Below are 23,033 nucleotides of genomic sequence, written 5' to 3'. Positions count from 1 at the left end.
CCTTCTGCTGCCCAGTAGAGATTAGTTACATTTCTCATTATTTAACCATATGTAACCAGAAAGTAATCTGAAACTTTTACTCGTGTGTGGGGGAAATGCCAACATGAACTGGTTGGGGCAAATGGCCTGTTTCCATGTTATTGCTATATATTTCCACCCGAAGAAAGAACTTGCATTTGTATAGCACATTTCATTACCTCAGGACGTCCCAAAGTGCTTTACAACCAATTAAGTACTTCTGAAGTGTAGTCACTGTTGTAATGTAGGAAACACGGCAGCCAATTTGTGCACAGCAAGATCCAACAAACAGCATTGTGATAATGAGCAGATAATCTGTTTTAGTTAATGTTGGTTGAGGGATAAATATTGGCCAGGACACCGGGGAGAACTCCCCTGCTCTTCTTCGAAATAGTGCCATGGGATCTTTTACATCCACCCGAGAGGGTAGATGGGGCCTCGGTTTAACGTCTCATCCAAAAGTCGGCACCTCTAAAAGGGGAATGCAATTGGGGAATAATTTACCAGAGAAGGATATTGAAGTAAATATAAATGCGTTCAAGATGCAATCGTGTCTCTTTCTGGAGCGAGGAAAGGTTACAGCACATGATCATACGGTGAGCAGATGGGACTGATCTCTGAAAAAGGCCAGATGTGTCGGACTTCCTGTTACTAAAACTCTTATGTTTTTCACGAGAATCCTTACCCCACATGTCCTGCACCAGCTCATCGTCTTCATTCTCACTCTCGGTAGCGACCTTCCAGATATATCCTGCGCCCTGTGACCCCACTTCATCCTGGTTATAGCCTGAGTAACAATTGGGGGGCGGGGGGGGAAGAGTCAGAGTTGTCTGTTTTGCAGGGTGATTTATTACACACTTGTAAACTTACAATCACGTATTTAAAGCAACAGATGAAACTTGAGGGCTAGAACTTGTAACATTTAAGTGCAGCAATTTCAGAAGTAACCTGGCAAAAACTCTAAAGCCCCTTTACAGAAGAGCAGCTGACAACAATCGCACGGGCCTCCCACTGTCTGTTACAGGCAGAAATTTAAGTGACCTAATCTATCTTTTTCTGGCAACAGTGCAGTCCCATTTTCCTTGCAGATTTCCTGATCTGCTGATGGAATATCCATCTCCTCCGGCCTGGGAACCTGGTGGAGCTGGTCCGAAGTATCAGCACAGGGAGGGTGGGTGGGTGGGTGGGTGGGTGGCACGGAGCAAAATAATCCTGACGCCGAAACAAGGGACCAGCTCAGCATTTCTGACCAGCTGCATGTAGACGTGTCAGGACGTGATGTCCCCAAGCTGTCCCCTGGGTCTCCAACAGGATTACGTGGAGACGGGAACAAAGGGACAGGAGTAATAACAGGAAAAGCGGCGCACTCCCAAATCCAGAACTAAAAGATAATTGAATATAACATAGCCTGTCGATTGTCATTTTTTATACTCTGGAAGAAAGGATTTATTTTTCTCCGATGTATCTTAGTACTCACAGGTATCAGCAGTTTAGGCAATCAAGCCTATATATCAGGTGGAACTTCTCACCTCTTTCCAGCTGCTTATAGTCTGGTTACCGGTGAGCTCATTACCTGCCTCGTGAAAGTCATTAGCATTTCTGTACTGGTTACCGGGATCTGTTGTTCCCTCCCCTCTTCTTTTTGGTCAGTCTGACAAACTAGGGTTGTCCAAACATTTTTTCATGGTGCATTCGATGGAGTCTGGTGAGTGGGTTGGCGTGGCACATACATGAAGTTTAAAACTGTGTTCCCATTACTCGGCAGATATCTCAAGTTGTTGATACTAATGGGGCTCAGTGTTCTGATTAAAGGTTTATCCACCACTGAGGCAACAGTGCTGAAATCAGCCCTTTCCAAACCTCCAGGCCCACAAAATTCAAACAAGACGAGTAGGAAATCTAAACACAAATCGGACAGCATTGCACGGGCTCCGAGGGCTAGATATCCAGGGTACAGGGGCTGCAGCGGGCCCGTAGTCCCTCGGGGCCCAGTCCTTTGGGACCCAGTCCCTCGGAGAGCAGTGCCCCGGAGAGCAGCCCCTCGGGGCCCAGTTCCCCGGAGAGCAGTCCTTTGAGACCCAGTTCCCCGGAGAGCAGTCCTTTGAGACCCAGTCCCCCGGAGAGCAGTCCTTTGAGACCCAGTCCCTCAGAGAGCAGTCCCCCTGGGCGGCAGTGCTCTTCCTTTGCTCATGGTCGCTCTTCACGTGAGAGTCTAGTTAGCCAAGCCCGATCATGTCCTTGCCCAACACATCAGCAAGGGTCACCTGAGAGTGATCAGGAGAGGGCTCCATGGTTGGCATTTCCCCTCCACAGCCTAGGGGCACTGAGGCCAAATGTCTGCCTCCAAATGCTGCTATAACGGAGATCATTCAACTCAGTAATTCATCATTGAGAAATCTGGGCTTACTTTATAGAATTTATTTCACTGCTTTAAAAGACCTTGCCTTTCACAGTCTCAGGATGTCCCAAACTGCTTCACAATCAACGCAGTGCTTTCGAAGTGCGGTCACTCCAAAGCGGCAGCCAATTTTCCTAAGGCAAGGTCCTGCAAACAGCAATGAGATAAATGACCAGTTAATCTGTTTTGGATGGTGTTGGTTGAATGCTGGTCGGGACACCAGGAGAACTCCCCTACCGCCCTTTGAATAGTGTCAAGAAATCTCTTACATCCACATGATCAGGCATACAGAGCCTCGATTTAATGTTTCATCCGAAAGACGACACCTCCGTCATTACAGCACTCCCTCAGTGCCCCACTGAAGTGTCAGCCTGGATTACGTGTCGGAGTCGAGCTTGGACACACAACCTTCTGACTCAGAGGAGAGAGTGAGTCAAGCTGACACTAAGAGGACCGGTCAGGAACCAGCAGCACTCACCTTTCACCTTTGCTTTCGACGGTGTATGGTTCACTCTTGAGTCGTCACTGAACTCATCCTCATCTTCCTCCTCGTCTGGCAAGTGCAAGGAGACCACAGTACCTTCCGGAAGGGATATATTAGGCCCCACTACCACCTGGGAAAAGTGAGATTGTATCAATGCACACTGCAGCTTCCCCCACATAACACACATAGGAACAGGAGTAGGCCATTCAGCCCCTCATGCCTGCTCCGCCATTTGATAAGATCATGGCTGATCTGTGATCTTGCTCCATATACCTGCCTTTGGCCCATATTCCTTAATACCTTTGGTTGCCAAAAGTTATCTATCTCAGATTTAAATTTAGCAATTGAGCTAGCATCAACTGCCATTTGCGGAAGAGAGTTCCAAACTTCTACCACCCTTTGTGTGTAGAAATGTTTTCTAATCTCACTCCTGAAAGGTCTGGCTCTAATTTTTAGACTGTGCCCCCTCCTCCTAGAATCCCCAACCAGCAGAAATAGTTTCTCTCTATCCACCCTATCCGTTCCCCTTAATATCTTATAAACTTTGATCAGATCACCCCTTAATCTTCGAAACTCTAGAGAATACAACCCCAATTTATGTAATCTCTCCTCATAACTTAACCCTTGAAGTCCGGGTATCATTCTAGTAAACCTACGCTGCACTCCCTCCAAGGCCAATATGTCTTTCCGAAGGTGCGGTGCCCAGAACTGCTCACAGTACTCCAGGTGCGGTCTAACCAGGGTTTTGTATAGCTGCAGCATAACTTCTGCCCCCTTGTACTCTAGTCCTCTAGATATAAAGGCCAGCATTCCATTAGCCTTATTGATTATTTTCTGCACCTGTTCATGACACTTCAATGATCTATGTACCTGAACCCCTAAGTCCCTTTGGACATCCACTGTTTTTAACTTTTTACCATTTAGAAAGTATCCTGTTCTATCCTTTTCTGATCCAAAGTGGATGACCTCACATTTGTCTACATTGAATTCCACACGGTTTCCTTTAGGCACTTAAAAGCTCTTGGGAATCTGCATCTTAGGTATTGTTTCACGTAGTAACTTAACAAAAATGCACTTTGCAATAAATGCAGGACGTTATGATCTAAGCAATCCCCAAACAGAGGTTAAAAGAAAATACAGTAAATCTGAAATATCGGGAAATGCTGGAAACACACTGCTGGGCAATCAGAGAGTGGCGAGAATGTGGAACTCGCTATTACATGTGGTGCTTGAGGTGAATAGCATCGATGCATTTAAGGGGAAGCTGGATAAGTACATGAGGGAGAAAGGAATGGAAGGTTATGCTGATAGGGTGAGATGAAGTCGGGTGGGAGGAGGCTCGCGGGGAGCATAAACACCGGCCTGTTTCTGTGCTGTAAAATTCTATGTAACTCTATGTCCCTCAGCGTTTCAGAAGAGATCAGACAGGTTAGCGTTCTGGTGAAAGCTCTCTACACTGGAAGCATTAATCTGCAATGTTTACAGTTGCTGATGAACTGGACGTGCAATTTCACCGCTTCCCATTTCAATTGCAGATTTCCAGCATTCCCGTTTTCCCTTTCAAGGTTTAACAGCCTCCGCAGAATAAAGAGAGCCTCACGCGAGCGACGAGACAGCAACCGGCTGTTTCATTACACGCTGGATCAACTAGTGGTGCTTAGCGCCAGGGGCCTTTCACGGGCTGAGGATGCTGGCAACTCTGGTGAGTGAAATATTTGATCTGGACAACAGACAAGTGTCCATGGATTGGCAAAAAAAATCCCAATCTTAACGAAGTTCTACTAACTCGCAACAAGGCAGCATCTCTTCAGGCGATCTCTTTTTTAAAATTCATTCTGGGGATGTAGCCGTCGCTGGCAAGGCTGGCATTTATTGCCCATCCCTAGTTGCCCCTTGAGAAGGTGGTGGTGAGCCGCCTTCTAGAACCGCTGCAGTCCGTGTGGTGAAGGTTCTCCCACAGTGCTGATAGGTAGGAACAGCCGATATGTTCAAGTCCGGATGGCGTGTGACTCGGAGGGGAACTTGGAGGCGATGGTGTTCCCGTGCCCCTGCTACCTCGCCCTTCTAGGTGACGGAGGTCATGGGTTTCCTTCACCCAGTCTAAGCCGATTCACCGAGGAGTGAGGGGGTCGCACCCATTGGCCAGCTGTACGACGAGAACTGTTTAATATGCTGCAGTAAAAATCCAAACACTCGAGTCACTAAGTGACGTGACTTCAACCAGCAGACTCCAAGTGCAAGAATCAGGGAATCAGGCTGCTCTTCAGAATCAACCACCTAATCAATTCTCAGAGACGGAAGCTTGAGGGAAGGGGGAAGAATTTCATCCGGATGGCCACTATGTAAAAGATGCTTACAGTGAATGCCTCGGCCAACAGCATTCTGAGCTCTTTGCACTAGTTTGAGTCATACTTACGTTAAATGCTAAAACACAGTGCTCATTCAGTTTGACTCCAGCTTTAACCTCCACCTCGTTGCACACAACTGATCTGTAGATCGTCACCCCATCTCCAATACAGACGTTATTCCAGATGTAGGCCTGGTCTAGTTTCACATTGTCTCCTGTGGGGGGGGAAAAAACAAATACTCAGTTCGTTCCCTCCCGAGTGATATTTTCAAGTGTCTCTCCTGTTTGTCCCTAACTCCTCCTCTCAACAGGTACAGCCCCCCCAGATGTTTGGCTGCCAGCAAGCAGCTTGCCCCAGATGCTGCTCTTCACGAGAGCCTGGATAGTGAGTGTGAGCGTAGGCCGGGGGCGGGGGGGGAGGAGATCATGGCCGAGACTGATCCGACCCCACAGCCCATCACTTTCCAGAAGGAGTCACTGAATATCAACAGAGGAAATGATGGCTGATGCTCCATTCCTTAGCCAGGGCCCTGATAGATAGATAGGTGGAACTTGCATTTACATAGCACCTTTCACAACCTCAGGACGTCCCAGGACACTTTAAAACCAATGAAATACTTTTGAAGTGTAGTCACTATTTTTAATGTAGGAAATGCGGCAGCCAATTTGCACACAGCAAGATCCCACAAATAGCAATGTGATAAATCACCAGATAATCTGTTTTTTTTTAAAAAAGTGACGTTGGTTGAGGGACAATTATTGGCCAGGACGCCGAGGAGAACTCCCCTGCTCTTCTTCAAAATAGTGCCATTCCGCTCTTCCCTCTCTTCCTCTCCATAACGTCTCATCCGAAAGACGGCACCTCCGACAGTGCAGCACTTCAGTACCGTACTGGAGTGTCAGCTTAGATGTTGTGTTCAAGTTTCTGGAATGGGACTCGAACCCACAACCTTCTGACTCAGAGGCGAGAGTGTTTCTCACTGAGCCACGGCTGACACCTAATGCAAACTGTAGCACCTGCTTCCACTGTTCCAGTTGAGATCGGTTAATCCAGCTGGGGCCTTGGCTCAGCACACTGCATTTATGGTGCATTTGCAGCAGTTTTTATTTCTGATTTCCAGCATTTGCAGTTGCTCTTTTGGTCTGGATAATAACGGCAATGAGAGACTCACGGCTCTCTCCCCACTGTCAGCTGCTCGTTTCGGGCCCCTGGGAAATCCATGGCTTGGAGGGATTTCTTTAAATGTTCATCTCAGAGCTTGAAATCTCAGATTATGTTCACGCTTCACAGAATCCTTAAACGTCAAAGTGAATGAAGTACTCGCAGCCGTTATTGACAGACAAGAGTTCTGTTTGAGTGCAGAAACCACACATCTATCAGATCTCCAGCTATCATTACCAATTCTGCTGTCTAAAAACATGTCTAACGGAAAATGCAGTTGAAAAAAAAGAAACGGGGAGCATCAGATCCTTGAGGCCGTATTTCCCCGTCCCCCATATGCGGGTGCGTTGATGCACGATCTGAACACCTCAAAACAAAAGTCCAGTCCTGAGAGAAATGTACAAACTGCAGCTTGAAGGGTGTCAGCTCTGCAGGTCTTACAGTTCCCTCTGGTGGAGACACTGGAACTCCACCATTAGAGCTTGGCCATTCTGGAACAAAGTGCTGTGGAAAACTGGAACCCTCTCCCTCAAAAAGCTGTTGAGGCCGGGGTGGGGGAGGGGGCAATTGAAATTTTCAAAACTGAGATTGATAGGTTTTTGGGATGGGACCAAGGGATATGGAGCAAAGGCAGGGTAGATGGGAGTTAAGATACAGATCAGCCGTGATCTAATTGAATGGCGGAACAGGCTCGAGGGGTTGAATGGCCGGGTTCCTGTGTATTTACTACACTGGCCAACGTCCACAATTAGATTTTATACTCACACTTTCAAGACAGCAGCTGGAGGCGTGATAATTTTAACACTATTACAGCACATGTTACAGTACTGGTTACACTGCCTGTCAACTCCAATGGCGAGTTCACTCACTAAAACCTCATTGGCGAGTTTGCTCACTACTGATGCCTGTTAACTCCATTGGTGGATGTACTCACTATGGTCCACTCACAATTCTGCTGCAAAAACCCGTGTATAATAGCTAATTAATGCTCATGTGGAGGGTAAACGTTGACATGGACTGGATGGCCTCATGTAACTTCTATGTATTATCTGTAACAGTTTATCCAACAGCAACAGTGTGTAATAATAGAGCTCTCCTCACATGCAGGAAGATAAGTCAGAGTATTTTACAATAGGGACGACAGACTACAGTGGACACAAAGCTTGGGGAAAAGGGAAGGGATGGAGAAGCTAGAATGGGGAACCAAAGCAAGTTCATAGAGGAGGGTTTTGAGATGATTTTTGCAAGCAGGGAGCGAGGCGGCAGGTTGGAGGGAACTGGGCAGGGAATTCCAGAAAGTAGGAGCATTTTGGTTGAACAAGCAGCCATCAATGGTGGAGCAGGGGGAGTGAGGGATGAGAAGTGAAGGGTGAGGAGAAGTCTGTGCTGGATGAGCAGGGGGAATGAGAGACGATGAGGAAAAGTACAGCATTGCAGGAGTGGAGGGAGCACAGGGTGAAAGGGCCAGTGTTTGAGGAATGGAGGATACATGCAGGGATGAAAGGTGGGAGGAGTCCATAGAGAGATTTGAAATTAAGGATGAAAGTTTTGAAATCAACACTCTGGGGCACGGGGATCCAGCGGAGCTTGGAGAGGACAGGGGTGATGGGTGCACGGGACTGAAGGTGGGTGTGGACGGGGATAATGGGAGTGAGCAACATAGTGCAGGTAGAGAGGGTTGATGGGTGCATGGGGCTGACGGTGGGTGTGGACGGGGATAATGGGAGTGAGCAACATAGTGCAGGTAGAGAGGGTTGATGGGTGCATGGGGCTGAGTGCCAGAGGGGGTGGGAGGGTGTGGGCGGTGATGGGACTGTGGAACATAGTGCGGGAGAAGTCAGAGGTGATGGATGTGTGCCACTGAAAGTGGATGAGGTTGGGGACAATGGATATGTGGGAATAAGTGCAGGAGAGGACGGGGTTCTGGGGAAGCTTGTGACATAGAACAGGTGAAAGAGGGCTGATGGGTGCACGTGACTGAGTGTTGGAGAGGACGGGAGGGATGGTGGAGTGTGAGACGTAGTGCGGATGAGGGCGCAGGTGAGGCATTTTGCAAGAACTGAAACTTGTGGAGAGTTAATGCCAGAGACCAGCTAGAAGGGGACTGGAGAAGTCAAGCCTTGAGATGATGAAGGGATAGGTTACAGTTTCAGTGGCAGAAGGGGAGAGTGAGAGAATGTAGGCAGGCAAATTTTAAAAATATACATCCCTCAGTACAAAAAAGTGATCTGCAAATTGTATCCTGTTACGATACTACAAATGCTGCTGGAATTACACATTCCAGCTTTCTCGATGGCCCAGACGGAATGTGAACTCTCCGGTACTGTAGCATATGGGGAGCACTACCTGGTATTCTCTGAAAGGTGTCCTTGGGATCTTTCACAACCATCTGAACAGGCAGTCAGTCAGGGGCTTGGCGCAACATCTCATCTGAAAGATGGCACCACTGACAATGCAGCACTCCCTCAAGGACTGCACTGTGGGAATATCAGCCTAGATGATCCACTCAATTCCTAATGTGGGGCTCCAGCCCACAACCTCCTGCCTCAAGTGGTGAGAGAGCTACCAACCAAGCCAAGCTGACAAACAGGGAAACATTCGGTGAATGGAAAGGTACGCTGGCTAAGGACTAATGAAAACACGAACTGCCCAAAAGAATAGCTACAAATAGGCAGGTCAGTAACTAACTCCATCCCGACTGGATGCAGCCAGATGGCCGGATATTCTGGCAAATTGGCGCCAAATGAAAAACTGTGAATGAACATCCAACCAAATTCACAATTGCAGAATAACCTACCTATAACGCAGTTGCGACCAATAGCACTGTTCGCTATAAAGCAGTTAGTCCCAATGACGGTGCCTCGGCCAATCACGACATTTTCTTCCACCACACTTCCCTGACCCAAGCTGACCTCTGACCCTCGGTAGACGTTGTGCCGCAGGTTGATGCTGGAGCTTTTCTCGTCATTCGTGAAGTTCATCTCCGGCGTCATGGGGTAGACCCAGCGACGGATGATGTCCAAACACACAGCCTCGTACATGAGCAGATTAGAGACCCTCACCCCGTATTCATCCGCTGTCACATGCATGTGAATCTGATTACCTAAAATCTAAACACGCGGAAAGTGTCAACAACTCTCGCCTTATAAGTCACATCCGACAATAAGCACCGTTCAAAAGGTAGACCTAGAGCGTTACTTCAACGTAACAAGTGACAGTGTGTCAAGGGGTGCAGGACCAGCAAACCAGATGTCCCATCATGGCAAGGTGTGAAATTGAATTGAATACCTCTGCTATTGAAACAAATATGACCATGAACAAAATATGGCAAAAGAACCAGAGGTGAGATGAGGAGAATTTTTTTTTATGCAGGGAATTATTATGATCTGGAATGCACTGCCTGAAAGGGAAAGCAAATTCAATAATAACTTTCAAAAAAGAATTGGATACATACTTGAAAAGGAAAAATTTACAGGGCTATGGGAGAAAGAGCACAAGAGTGGGACCAATTGGATAACTCTTTCAAAGAGCCAGCACAGGCACGCTGGGCCAAATGGCCTCCTTCTGTGCTGCAGGATTCTACGAAAGCTGCCGGATTTTTGTAAAAATCCAACTGGTTCATGAATGCCCTTCAGGGAAGGGAACCTGCCATCCCTTATCCGGTCTGGGCCTACATATAACTCTAACCACACTGGAAGGTTTGTTCTTAACGCTCTCTGAAGCGGCCTAGCAAGTCAATCACGTTGTACGAGCAACTGCCACTCAAGAAGGCGGCCTACCATTGCCTTCTTAGGGTAACGAGGGATAGGCAATAAATACAGCCCCGTCAGTGCCGCCCGCATCCAAAGAACAAATATAAAAAAACAACTGGTGAAAAGCAAGCTTCATCACACATAGTTTGAACAGCACGGGGAATGGGCTTCCAGGCAGGGTCGTTGAGATGAAAACCCCGGAATCATTTAAGAAACAGTTGAACGCTGTGATGGTGCGGGGTGGGCAATTGTAGATTTTTCAAAATGGTAAAAAGTTAAAAACAGTGGATGTCCAAAGGGACTTAGGGGTTCAGGTACATGGATCATTGAAGTGTCAGGAACAGGTGCAGAAAATAATCAATAAGGCTAATGGAATGCAGGCCTTTATATCTAGAGGACGAGAGTACAAGGGGGCAGAGGTTATGCTGCAGCTATACAAAACCCTGGTTAGACCGCACCTGGAGAACTGTGAGCAGTTCTGGGCACCGCACCTTCGGAAGGACATATTGGCCTTGGAGGGAGTGCAGCGTAGGTTTACTAGAATGATACCCGGACTTCAAGGGTTAAGTTACGAGGAGAGATTACACAAATTGGGGTTGTATTCTCTGGAGTTTCGAAGATTAAGGGGTGATCTGATCGAAGTTTATAAGATATTAAGGGGAACAGATAGGGTGGATAGAGAGAAACTATTTCCGCTGGTTGGGGATTCTAGGAGTAGGGAGCACAGTCTAAAAATTCGAGCCAGACCTTTCAGGAATAAGATTAGAAAACATTTCTACACACAAAGGGTGGTAGAAGTTTGGAACTCTCTTCCGCAAACGGCAATTGAGACTAGCTCAATTGTTAAATTTAAATCTGAGATAGATAGCTTTTTGGCAACCAAAGGTATTAAGGGATATGGGCCAAAGGCAGATATGTGGAGTTAGATCACAGATCAGCCATGATCATATCAAATGGCGGAGCAGGCACGAGGGGCTGAATGGCCTATTCCTGTTCCTATGTAAAGTGTTGAGGTGGATAAATAGCAGAGGAAGCAGCTTCCCTCTCAAAAGTAGGGGAGACTTGGCAAACCTTACTGCAACCCTGCAGAGTTCAAATCAGGCAATAAATTGATCCCATCTCATCCATTAATACCTGCTGTGCCTATAAACCAACCGCCTGCAATATGCTCACAATTTACAGCCAAACAACCACCTGCACTAATGAGCAGCCTTTCGCATAGCAATCACTGCAGTGGGGTTGGGAAGAGAGGCACGAGAACTGCACAATTCAGGGCCATGATGTCTATTGACAGCCACTGATTGTGCAGCAGGAGGAAGGGACAGAAAGACCATAGTTGGAATCACACAAGCTAATCAGTTACTCTTTTAAAAAATAAAGCCAAGTACCAAATTGAAAACCCACCTCCTCATTAACAAGAATCCCACGCACAAAGTCATCCCTGGTTTGGTAGTCAAAGTTATCCGTGAACAGCTCTGCAACCTGGAAAGCAAATTAACATGCAGGTACATCAAGCAATTAGGAAGGCAAATGGTATGTTGGCTTTTATTGCAAGGGGGTTGGAGTACAAGAGAAAGGAGGTCTTGCTGCAATTGTACAGGGCTTTGGTGAGACCACACCTGCAAAGAAGGTTCACTAGATTAATTCCTGGGATGAGAGGGTTGTCCTATGAGGAAAGATTGAGTAAAATGGGCCTATACTCCCTGGAGTTTAGAAGAATAAGGTGAGCTCATTGAAACATATAAGGTTCTAAGAGGGCTTGACAGGGTGGATGCTGAGAGGATGTTTCCCCTGGCTGGAGAGTGTAGAGCTAGGGGGTAATAGTCTCAGGATAAGGGGTCGGACATTTAGCACTGAGATGAGGAGGAATTTCTTCACTCAGAGGGTCGTGACTATTTGGAATTCTCTATCCCAGAGGGCTGTGGATGCTCAGTCGTTGAGTCGATAAATTTTTGGACTCTTAAGAGAATCAAGGGATATGGGGGTCAGGTGGGAAAGTGGAGTTGAGGTTGAAGATCAGCCATGATATGACTGAATGGCGCAGCAGGCTCGAGGGGCCATATGGCAGACTCCTGCTCCTATTTCTTATGGTCTTAAACAGTAGAGACAGGCAGAGCTACTTTCCGACAGTGAAATAAAACCCAACATGCTGGAAATGTACAGCAAGCCCTTCAACACCCAGGAGAAAAAACTGGTCTGCAAAGTACTTTGGGAGGTCCTGAGGCCGTGAACAGTGCTGTATAAAGGTGAGTCTTTCTTTCTTTATTTCAGCTGCCTTTCACCCATTTAAGAGTTAAAAACGAACATACAAAAATAATGGGCAGGAAAGGACCAGCCGGTCCATCAAGCCTGCCCCATACTCATGATGGCCAGAGCATTTGAATTAGAGTTCGAGAGTTTGTATGTAAATAGAGGTGTGAGAGAGTGGGAGTGGTGATGGTGGAGTGTGAAGGAGTAAATGAAAACCTGAGACTGCTCCGAGGGACCTGGAGGGGCGGCGGGAGAGAAGCAGACAGTAGACCCTGAGGAGTGTTTGATCCAGATAGCAGTTTGCCCCTGACTGTGAGTTTCCCGTGGTTCGGGGAAGAACTTTCTGCCTCTCAGACAGGAGTCTCCAACCAACTGCCTCCCCTTACGATGTCCCTCGCGCACACTCCAACACCGCCCAACTTCAGAGGACAGACTCGGCTCAGACGCACACAAATCAGGCGGCCTTGGATTTCCAGTTTGAAGTTTTGAAACTGGAGGACAGACTTACTGCACTGTGCCCTCGTCATGAGCTGCAGAAACACAACAGGCAGGTGCTGATTTTATGAATGTTAGGCAATTAATGATTAATAAAAAACACCATCTGTAAGTTTTCTTGAAAACTCCTGGAGATTGTTAATAAAAAATCACAATCCTGGAGTACGGTGGCTCCAAGCAGTGTTGCATCGCACCTCATCATGGGGCCAGTGGGACTGTGTGAATATTTTTGGTGGGGAGGCGTCACAGATAGAAGATTAAAAACAATTTAGTGCTCCACCCCCACTCCAGGGCTGGGTAGGGGGTTGAGGTTTGGAGTGTGCGGATCAGTTTGGTGTGCGTGGGTCGCAGGGCTGGGTTACTTTACAAAAGAAATAACATGAAATAAAAAGGTGAGCCCGGGAGGAGGTGAGCGCAGGTGGAGAACAGCACATGCTCCTGAAGCGAAGTGAGGCTTGTGGAAACACAGAGCTCGCTGCAACACTGTGCTGGAAATGGAAGCTGCACAACATGCACTTTTCTTTGTACGACTTTGGGATACATCTTTGTTCTTGCCATAGTCTCCTCCATCTCTCATACGCCCTGCGGAGGCGCAGTTCCATCGGCATCGGTAATCCTCTGTTACCAAGTGGCCACTCAACCATGGGGAGCATCACTGAAGCCCTATCATGTCTTCACTTACACATGCACTTCCGTCAGGAATCACTGGATAGCAACCCCACCTGATTTTTTCCCCCTCAATAGCCCAAGAGCACCGAGGCCAGTTGTAGCATCTCTAACTGCAGCCCCAGCTGAGAACAGATATCTCGGGATAGAGCGGGGATTGAACACAGAGCTCCCCAAGTCTGTAGGGTTCAGTTGTTCCCTACTTTACAACAGTGATTACATTTCAAAAGTACTTAATTGGTTGTAAAGCACTTTGGGACATCCTGAGATCATGAAAGGCGCTATATACCAGAACTGAGAGTTTATAACTATCAGGAAAGATTGAACAGGCTGGGGCTCTTTGTTCTAGAAAAGACAAGGCTGAGGGGAGACATAATAGAGGTCTTTAAAATTACGAAGGGGTTTGATAGGGTAGATCTAGAGAGGCTGATTCCACTTGTGGGGGAGACCAGAACTAGGGGTCATAAATATAAGATAGTCACTAATAAATCCAATAGGGAATTCAGGAGAAACTTCTTTATCCAGAGAGTGGTGAGAATGGGGAACTCGCTACCACAAGGATTAGTTGAGGCGAATAATACAGATGCATTTAAGGGGAAGCTAGATAAACATGAGGGAGAAAGGAATAGAAAGATAGGGTTAGATGAAGTAGGTGGGAGGTAGCTCATGTGGAGCATAAACACCGGCATAGACCAGCTGTGCTGAACAGCTGGTTTCTGTGCTGTAAATTCTATGTAATATAAATGCAAGTCTGTCTTTCTACTTTAATCAGTTCAGTGTACGCAATATACAAGCTTTATGGCCACTGCAGTGGGGATATCGACCATCCCCAAACCTTTCTCCCGTGCATTGATTAGAATGTATTATCTTCACTGACCTGTGGAGAACAGATGCTGATCTGACAGTCGAGAAGGTCGTGTCGGATTTCAATCTCATCACTGCTGCTGTGAAAAATGTGCTGGAGAAAACAGACACAAGGTGCGTTTAGGCAAAACTTATTACTACATTACAAGCTGAGAGGCCCGCGAAGATTGTTTTTTTTTAGCGTTGTTGTCTCATTTGTGGATAAAGCAAAACCCCAAGAGTTGTTAGCACAGCTAGAGATAAATAAAAATTGAAAGAGAGCTTGGATTTAAACTTTATTGGTGGCCCCTAAGGCTCCATGTGACCGACGAAGACAAAAGCTTGAATATAACTGATACAACACACAGCAAAACATAAACCATAACAGCAGAAGCCAAAGGACAGTAACCTTGTGACTAGGATTTTAGTAAAGGGCGATGATGGGCATGCAGTCCAATTATTAGGCTTAATGTCATGGATTTGCGCACTCAGTACACAACTTTGGTCTCCAGGAACACATACCAAGATTTCGGGGGAGCAGGTTAATGCATGATGCAGGATTTTCTTTCCATCACAAATTAATGGTCAGAAAGCCCTGCAGGGTTAACTGACCTCTGCGCCCAAATTCTGGATATGCACTCCCAGTGCGTGAATTCGTAACACTCACCCTACAGCTTCAGTCCTTCCAAACTTGAACTGTATCTGGAGAGACCAGTTTGAGCTACATAACACTGGGGTGCAGTACTGGGTGGGTACAGGTCTGTCAGTGTATAATACTGGGGTACAGTAGTGGTAGGTACACGTCTGTCACTGTGTAATACTGGGGTACAGTACTGGTGGGTACAGGTCTGTCACTGTGTAATACTGGGGTACAGTACTGGTAGGTACAGGTCTGTCACTGTGTAATACTGGGGTACAGTACTGGTAGGTACAGGTCTGTCAATGTGTAACATTGGGGTACAGTACTGGGTGGGTACAGGTCTGTTACTGTTTAACACTGGGGTACAGTACTGGTGGTTACAGGTCTGTCACTGTATAACACTGGGGTACAGTACTGGTGGGTACAGGTCTGTCAATGTGTAATACTGGGGTACAGTACTGGTGGGTACAGGTCTGTCACTGTATAACACTGGGGTACAGTACTGGTGGGTACAGGTCTGTCGCTGTATAACACTGGGGTACAGTACGGGTGGGTACAGGTCTGTCACTGTGTAATACTGGGGTACAGTACTGGTGGGTACAGGTCTGTCACTGTATAACACTGGGGTACAGTACTGGTGGGTACAGGTCTGTCACTGCATAACACTGGGGTACAGTACTGGGAGGTACAGGTCTGTCACTGTATAACACTGGGGTACAGTACTGGTGGGTACAGGTCTGTCACTGCATAACACTGGGGTACAGTACTGGGAGGTACAGGTCTGTCACTGTATAACACTGGGGTACAGTACTGGGAGGTACAGGTCTGTCAATGTGTAATACTGGGGTACAGTACTGGTGGGTACAGGTCTGTCACTGTATAACACTGGGGTACAGTACTGGTGGGTACAGGTCTGTCACTGTATAACACTGGGGTACAGTACTGGGAGGTACAGGTCTGTCACTGTATAACACTGGGGTACAGGGGAGACTTCAGACAACTTCGGGAGTTATTTTATTGCATTGATTTTACTGCCCACCGCCTAATCGCAGGGTTATTCCAGTACAAGGGAACGTACCATGGGAAATCGGAATTTCTTCAGCTCGCAGGCTTTCTGATAGTGCAGCACGCGGCTGGTTTTGCTGTCCATGGCCGCGATGACATCATCCTCCTGACACCTCGTCCTGTGACCCGGCGACGACGCTTTGAAAATCATCGTCATGACGGACACATTCTTCTCCATCTTTCGCCGCGTCCTACGAAATACAAGACTCAAGAGGTCATTAACGGGGAGCAGCAGGTGATAAAGAGCTGAAAGAATGGACTGACATCCCAGCGGATGCCACACGCACGAGGTTGGGATAGCAGACTTGGGAAGGGCGTTATAAATTTGGGCAGAATGAATGAATCAACAATAAAAGTGGATTGTACATCAGATTGGAGGGTTTGGTACATCAAGGAGCTGTATAGGGAGGCCACTCCGTGCCTAGGTGGCATCTGAAAAATAATGCACCCTGAATAAGTTTATCTAGTGACCTGTCAATGACTAACGTAACTGGGTTGGTAGAGCCCAACATTATAACAAACGAGGACCACACCGAAGACACCACTCACTTGTGCTCCTCCAATGCTTTGGACACATTAATATTGGACACAATATCTCCATAAATTAATATGAAGTCCGAGCGGAGAAGTGACTTTGCATCCACGTCCCTTAAGACATCTCCTAACGATCGATAGGACTCGGAGCTCATGATGTGGATAGTATTTGAGGAGGTGGGGTGACACCACTTCGATTTCCTGAGGAAGAATACACAACAGAATATGAACACAAGTCGAATTTACAAACTGGGGTTAGGTAAGAATTCTTTTTTATCCAACATTTTGTGAATAGGTCCAGGGGTTCAGTTTATCTAAAATCTTTCATCTGCAGGCACTTCCTATCAACTTTTTTCCATTATAAATTCCTATATCCACAATTATAACTTTCTGTATAAACCTGTCACACTTCAGTTACATCCTCCCGCCCTGGGGTGTCCCCTCCGCTGGCAGGATTGTGTAATTTGAGGTGATGAATTAACGCGACCACACAAGAAGCTCATTACTGAAGCACGTTGGCTTGGGAGATTTTTCCAATTGCTGGTTGGTATCAACACACGAAGTGAGCCTGGTTTCAATGATGAGAACCAACATGTTAGCATTGTTGACACCAGGCTCATTTAGTGTATTAAATGAGAGGGAGGAGGAGAAATTATTTTACGCAGCGAATTGTTATGATCTGGAATGCACTACCTGAAAGGGCGGAAGCAGATTCAATAGTAACTTTGAAAAGGGGAATTAGATAAATACTTGAAAAGGAGAAATTTGCAGGACTATGGGGAAAGAGGGTCTAATTGGACAGCTCTTTCAAAGGGCTGACATAGGCACGATGGGCCGAATGGCCACCTTCTGTGCTTATGTGATTCTTTGGTATCTAATGACTACAGATACTAAGAAATTGAACATGGCATAGCTCATTACATAAGCCCCCAATAACAATTCTTATATCTCATTATTACTGAATGTGCTCCTTGATTTTCGGGGCCATCCAACAGCAGAAGACATAGGTTTCCTGGACACCAGTCGCCGTAAGAAACTCCAGGCTGTAGTCGATCATTGCCACGTTAGCAAGAGGGAGCAGGGCCTGCAGCAGAAGAGGGAACAGTTTTACTGCACACGCATGAGCATTACAGCCAACACCACATACAGGCACACATGACATCAATCAGCTGTCCACCAGTACTGCCTTACACATAAACTGGTCAAAATAAACGAGGCCAGCTTCCCGATGGGACAGTGAGTTCATCCAGCGAGCAACTGAGACGCACAGAGCAAGAAGGATCCAGCTGCTAAATTGACCGAGACTAGACAGGGTGGGTGGGTTGACAATTGGCACTACCATCCCACGTCTTAGAGTAGAAAACCAACCAGGGCTCCTGCTGGCTGTCCCCGTAACCCTTGGTGGAAGTCGGGTTGCATGGATTTTGCGGGAGGACAGGACTGCGCTCTGCTGTGATCCTCCCCACAAGTGATATCCTGCTGATGCTGACTAGACTCACACACAAATGGTCATTCGGGCGAGGTACTGGAGGGGAACCAGAGACCGGACCCCAGCAAGAAGACAGTGCCTTCGGGAAAGGGGGAGAGAAGAGAGGCAGAAATCAACATAATTGGTTCCAGAATATAAAGGCAGCTCACTTTGTGCCACATGCAGTTTCAGGCTGTTATCTTCGGCTCCTATCTGTTTCATAATACTTAATCCAAGCACAAATGAGGTTTGTACTCCCCGAATCTCTCCACTTCCTTGAAGACTTTCCTTAAAAGCAACACCTGTCCTAATGTCCCCTTCTTTGGCCCGGTGTCAATTTTTGTTTGCTTAAGCTCCTGTGAAGCACCTTGGGACATTTTATTAAGTTAAAGGCGCTATATAAATGCAAGTTGTTGTTGTGTGCACGAGTGATGTTGTAGGTATAGGTATGGGGATCAGCGACTGTGGCGTGACTGCGTGTCACAGAATGGTGATGCACAAATATTATTATTCATTCTCGGGATGTGGGCATCGCTGGCAAGGCAGGCATTTATTGCCCATCCCCAGTTGCCCCGAGAAGGTGGTGGTGGGCCTTCTTCTGTTCGATGCAACTGAGCCCTTTCCTAGGCCACTTTAGAGGGCAGCTAAGAGTCAACTGAAGTAGGATTGGAGTCACTCAAGGAGACAGGAGAGAAGGACGGAAGGTTTCTTTCCCTAACGGACATTAGTGAAGCAGTTGGGTTTTTACAACAATCCAACAGCTTCATGGTCACTTTAACACCAGCTTTTTATTTACAGATTTCTTTTCAAACTGAAACCAAATTCTCAAACTGCCATCGTGGGATTTGAACTCGGGCTCTCTGGACTATTAGTCCGGTAAAACAACCTTTACACTACCATACCTGCTATGCACAGCAAATTTAATATATTATAAATTTTACACAATGTCAGTCATGGCTCACTGGGTAACATTCTCACCTCTAAGTCAGAAGGTTGTACGTTCAAGTCCCATTCTACAGCCTTGAGCATATAATCTAGGCTGACACTCCCAGTGCAGTACTGAGGGAGTGCTGCGCTGTCGGAGGTGCCGTCTTTCAGATGAGACGTTAAACGGAGGTCCCATCTGCCCTCTCAGGTGGACATAAAAGATCCCACGGCACTATTTTGAAGAAGAGCAGGGGGGAGTTCTCCCCCATGTGCTGGGCCAATGTTTATCCCTCAATCAACATCACCAAAACAGATTATCACATTGCTGTTTGTGGGATCTTGCTGTGCACAAATTGGCTGCTGCCTTTCCTACATTATAACAGTAACTACGCTTCAAAAAGTATTTCATTGGCTGTAAAGCGCTCTGGGACATCCTGAGGTGGTGAAAGGCGCTGTATAAATGTTTTTTTTATAGATTATAGAATAAAATTACAGGTGGACAGATTTGTCCCCCAAGCTCAGTGGATTCGGGTGAGTGGGGTTTCTCCCCAAAGGCGAGAACTCCGGGAGTCTCGGTACTTTGGCTCAGAGATTCTCAAACTTGGGGACGGGGATTCTGTGTCAGACCAAAACCAGGCCCCATGTGGGAGAGGAGAGAGCGGGGATCAGGCGGCAGGAGCAGGGCGAGGACCACGAGGGCCTCTCACCGGCCCGCAGTCACACATCGCGGGGGGAGGGGGGGGGGGGGAACGACAGATCTTTTCCCCTCCTCAGAACAGAACCAGAGGCTCGGGCTCCAGTCCAGACCCCCCAGCCCCAGGCTCCAGCTCCCAGACCCCCGGCTCAGGGTCCTAGGCCCAAGGCTCCAGCTCTCAAGCGACCCCCGCCTTCTCTCCCTTACCCGCGGCTGGTCCTTGGTGATCGGGAAGAACCTCCTGTTGAAGCTGTCCGCAACCAGCACGGCCTGCAGCGGCCCCGGCTGCTCGGCCTCCGCCTCATTCCGCCGGACGGACCCGGCTCCCGCCGCTCTCCGGTCCGGTTTCTGCTTCGCCGCCATCTTGGTAAGGGTAAGGATGACGGGCTGTGCTCCGGCCCCGCCCCCTCACTGTCATTGGCCGAAAACGCCGCCGCCATCTTGGTAAGGGTAAGGATGACGGTATGTGCTCCGGCCCCGCCCCCCACTCTGTCAATGGCCCAACATGCCGCCGCCATCTTGGTAAGGGTAAGGATGACGGGATGTGCTCCGGCCCCGCCCCCCACTCTGTCATTGGCCCAACATGCCGCCGCCATCTTGGTAAAGGTAAAGACGATGGACTGTGCTCTGGCCCCGCCCCCTCACTGACATTCGCCGCCATCTTGGTAGAGTTTACTTATTTCAAAATATACTTCATTTCATAAAGTTTAAGGATATACACAGCTCAATGTAAATACGTAATTATAATTCAGAGCAATACAATACAGATCGTAAACACTGTGATCCTGTCATTACAATTCAAATTTATGGAATCTTACAACACCAGGTTATAGTCCAACAAATTTATTTTAAAATCACAAGCTTTCGGAGATTATCTCCTTCGTCAGATGAATGAATGAAAAGGTTCTCAAATCGCATATCTTATACTATGTTGGGACAGCATCACACCAATCAAAAGGTGTCGTTGTTATTCAAACAGGCCAGTCACGGAGAACAGCACGTCCCAGTACACTAGATATACATTGTGTCAATTACACAGACAGAAAGAAAGAGACCCTAATGGCAGAGAGAGAGAGAGAGAGAATTTTAAAAAACATATAAATTTTTTCCCCCTTTTTGCTGGTGGGGTTACGTGTAGCGTGACATGAACCCAAGATCCCGGTTGAGGCCGTCCTCATGGGTGCGGAACTTGGCTATCAATTTCTGCTCGACGATTTTGCGTTGTCGTGTGTCTCGAAGGCCGCCTTGGAGAACGCTTACCTGAAGATCGGTAGCTGAATGTCCTTGACTGCTAAAGTGTTCCCCGACTGGGAGGGAACTCTCCTGTTTGGCGATTGTTGCGCGGTGTCCGTTCATCCGTTGTCGCAGCATCTGCATGGTCTCGCCAATGTACCATGCTCCGGGGCATCCTTTCCTGCAACGTATGAGGTAAACAACGTTGGCCGAGTCACAGGAGTATGAACCATGTACCTGGTGGGTGGTGTCCTCTCGTGTGATGGTGGTATCCGTGTCGATGATCTGGCATGTCTTTCTTGGACACACAAATCTCCATCAAAGACGGGCACCTCAGCACCTCACTCTACCGCAAGCCCACGGACAACCTCACGATGCTCCACTTTTCCAGCTTCCACCCCAACCACGTCAAAGAGGCCATCCCCTATGGACAGGCCCTACGAATACACAGGATCTGCTCAGACGAGGAGGAACGCGATGGACACCTACAGACGCTGAAAGACGCCCTCGTAAGAACGGGATATGACGCTCGACTTGTCGATCGACAGTTCCAACGGGCCACAGCGAAGAATCGCATAGACCTCCTCAGAAGACAAACACGGGACGCAACCAACAGAGTACCCTTCGTCGTCCAGTACTTCCCTGGAGCGGAGAAACTACACCATGTTCTCCGCAGCCTTCAACATGTCATCGATGACGACGAACACCTCGCTAAGGCCATCCCCACGCCTCCACTGCTCGCCTTTAAACAGCCACCCAACCTCAAACAGACCATCGTTCGCAGCAAGTTACCCAGTTTTCAGGAGAACAGCGTCCACGACACCACACAACCCTGCCACGGCAACCTCTGCAAGACATGCCAGATCATCGACACGGATACCACCATCACACGAGAGGACACCACCCACCAGGTACATGGTTCATACTCCTGTGACTCGGCCAACGTTGTTTACCTCATATGTTGCAGGAAAGGATGCCCCGGAGCATGGTACATTGGCGAGACCATGCAGATGCTGCGACAACGGATGAACGGACACCGCGCAACAATCGCCAAACAGGAGGGTTCCCTCCCAGTCGGGGAACACTTTAGCAGTCAAGGACATTCAGCCACCGATCTTCGGGTAAGCGTTCTCCAAGGCGGCCTTCGAGACACACGACAACGCAAAATCGTCGAGCAGAAGTTGATAGCCAAATTCCGCACCCATGAGGACGGCCTCAACCGGGATCTTGGGTTCATGTCACGCTACACGTAACCCCACCAGCAAAAAGGGGGAAAAAATTTATATGTTTTTTAAAATTCTCTCTCTCTCTCTCTCTGCCATTTTGAGTTTCTTTCTGCCTGCCTGTGTAATAGACGCAATGTATATCTAGTGTACTGGGACGTGCTGTTCTCCGTGACTGGCCTGTTTGAATAACAACGACACCTTTTGATTGGTGTGATGCTGTCCCAACATAGTATAAGATATGCGATTTGAGAACCTTTTCATTCATTCATCTGACGAAGGAGATAATCTCCGAAAGCTTGTGATTTTAAAACAAAATTTGTTGGACTATAACCTGGTGTTGTAAGATTCCTTACATTTGTCCACCCCAGTCCATCACCGGCATCTCCACATCATTACAATTCAAGACACGGTACGTATCTTTTAATACATTCTGTACAGTACAAGGTGGGATGGCCTTACACGGTGGCCTTTCCCCATAGAGCCTTTGCATAGGTCGCACCTCGATTACGTGCGTCCCGCTGCACGTACTCCTGGAACCTGGAGTGTGCCAGTCAGCAACATTTGGTCGTGGACAGCTCCTTCAGCTGGAAGACCAGCAGGTTTCGGGCGGACCAAATGGCCTCCTTCACCGAGTTGTTGATCTTCTAGCAGCAGTCGATATCTGTCTCGGTATCTTGGTAGAAGTGGAAGGACGGAGCAACCACACGGAGCAAAACCGCCCCACTGCTTCAAAACGTGGCAAGCACAGGCCCACTGCCAAGTGCCCTACAGGGGCAGTGGGACTGATAAGAGTCCTACAATCTGAAATAAAAAGAAAATGCTGGACATACA

The 23,033-nt window shown here is 47.7% G+C and overlaps 2 protein-coding genes across 2 annotated transcripts in view; one reads left to right on the top strand and one right to left on the bottom strand.

Moving 5' to 3' along the window:
* The window catches only part of eif2b5 (eukaryotic translation initiation factor 2B, subunit 5 epsilon), a 41,453-nt gene extending 21,336 nt beyond the window's left edge, over positions 1-20,117 (bottom strand). The window contains exons 1-10 of the mRNA XM_067994887.1: positions 19,951-20,117; positions 17,614-17,738; positions 16,670-16,855; positions 16,134-16,311; positions 14,450-14,530; positions 11,566-11,643; positions 9,207-9,519; positions 5,317-5,462; positions 2,895-3,030; positions 704-805 (exon numbers count right to left, since the gene is read on the bottom strand). Of these exons, the coding sequence (XP_067850988.1) occupies positions 704-805; positions 2,895-3,030; positions 5,317-5,462; positions 9,207-9,519; positions 11,566-11,643; positions 14,450-14,530; positions 16,134-16,311; positions 16,670-16,855; positions 17,614-17,738; positions 19,951-20,106 (1,501 nt within the window). The 5' untranslated portion in view covers positions 20,107-20,117. The remainder of the gene's footprint in view (positions 1-703; positions 806-2,894; positions 3,031-5,316; positions 5,463-9,206; positions 9,520-11,565; positions 11,644-14,449; positions 14,531-16,133; positions 16,312-16,669; positions 16,856-17,613; positions 17,739-19,950) is intronic.
* An 82-nt stretch (positions 20,118-20,199) lies between these two features.
* Positions 20,200-23,033, top strand: part of LOC137331736 (5-hydroxytryptamine receptor 3A-like) — a 28,156-nt gene continuing 25,322 nt past the window's right edge. The window contains exon 1 of the mRNA XM_067995722.1: positions 20,200-20,205. Within this exon, the coding sequence (XP_067851823.1) occupies positions 20,200-20,205 (6 nt within the window). The remainder of the gene's footprint in view (positions 20,206-23,033) is intronic.

This window comes from Heptranchias perlo, chromosome 13 (genome assembly GCF_035084215.1).
Source record: "Heptranchias perlo isolate sHepPer1 chromosome 13, sHepPer1.hap1, whole genome shotgun sequence".
In the NCBI taxonomy this organism is placed as follows: Eukaryota; Metazoa; Chordata; class Chondrichthyes; order Hexanchiformes; family Hexanchidae; genus Heptranchias; species Heptranchias perlo.
Note: the sequence above shows the minus strand (reverse complement) of the source record. Positions and strands in the feature narration are given on the sequence as shown.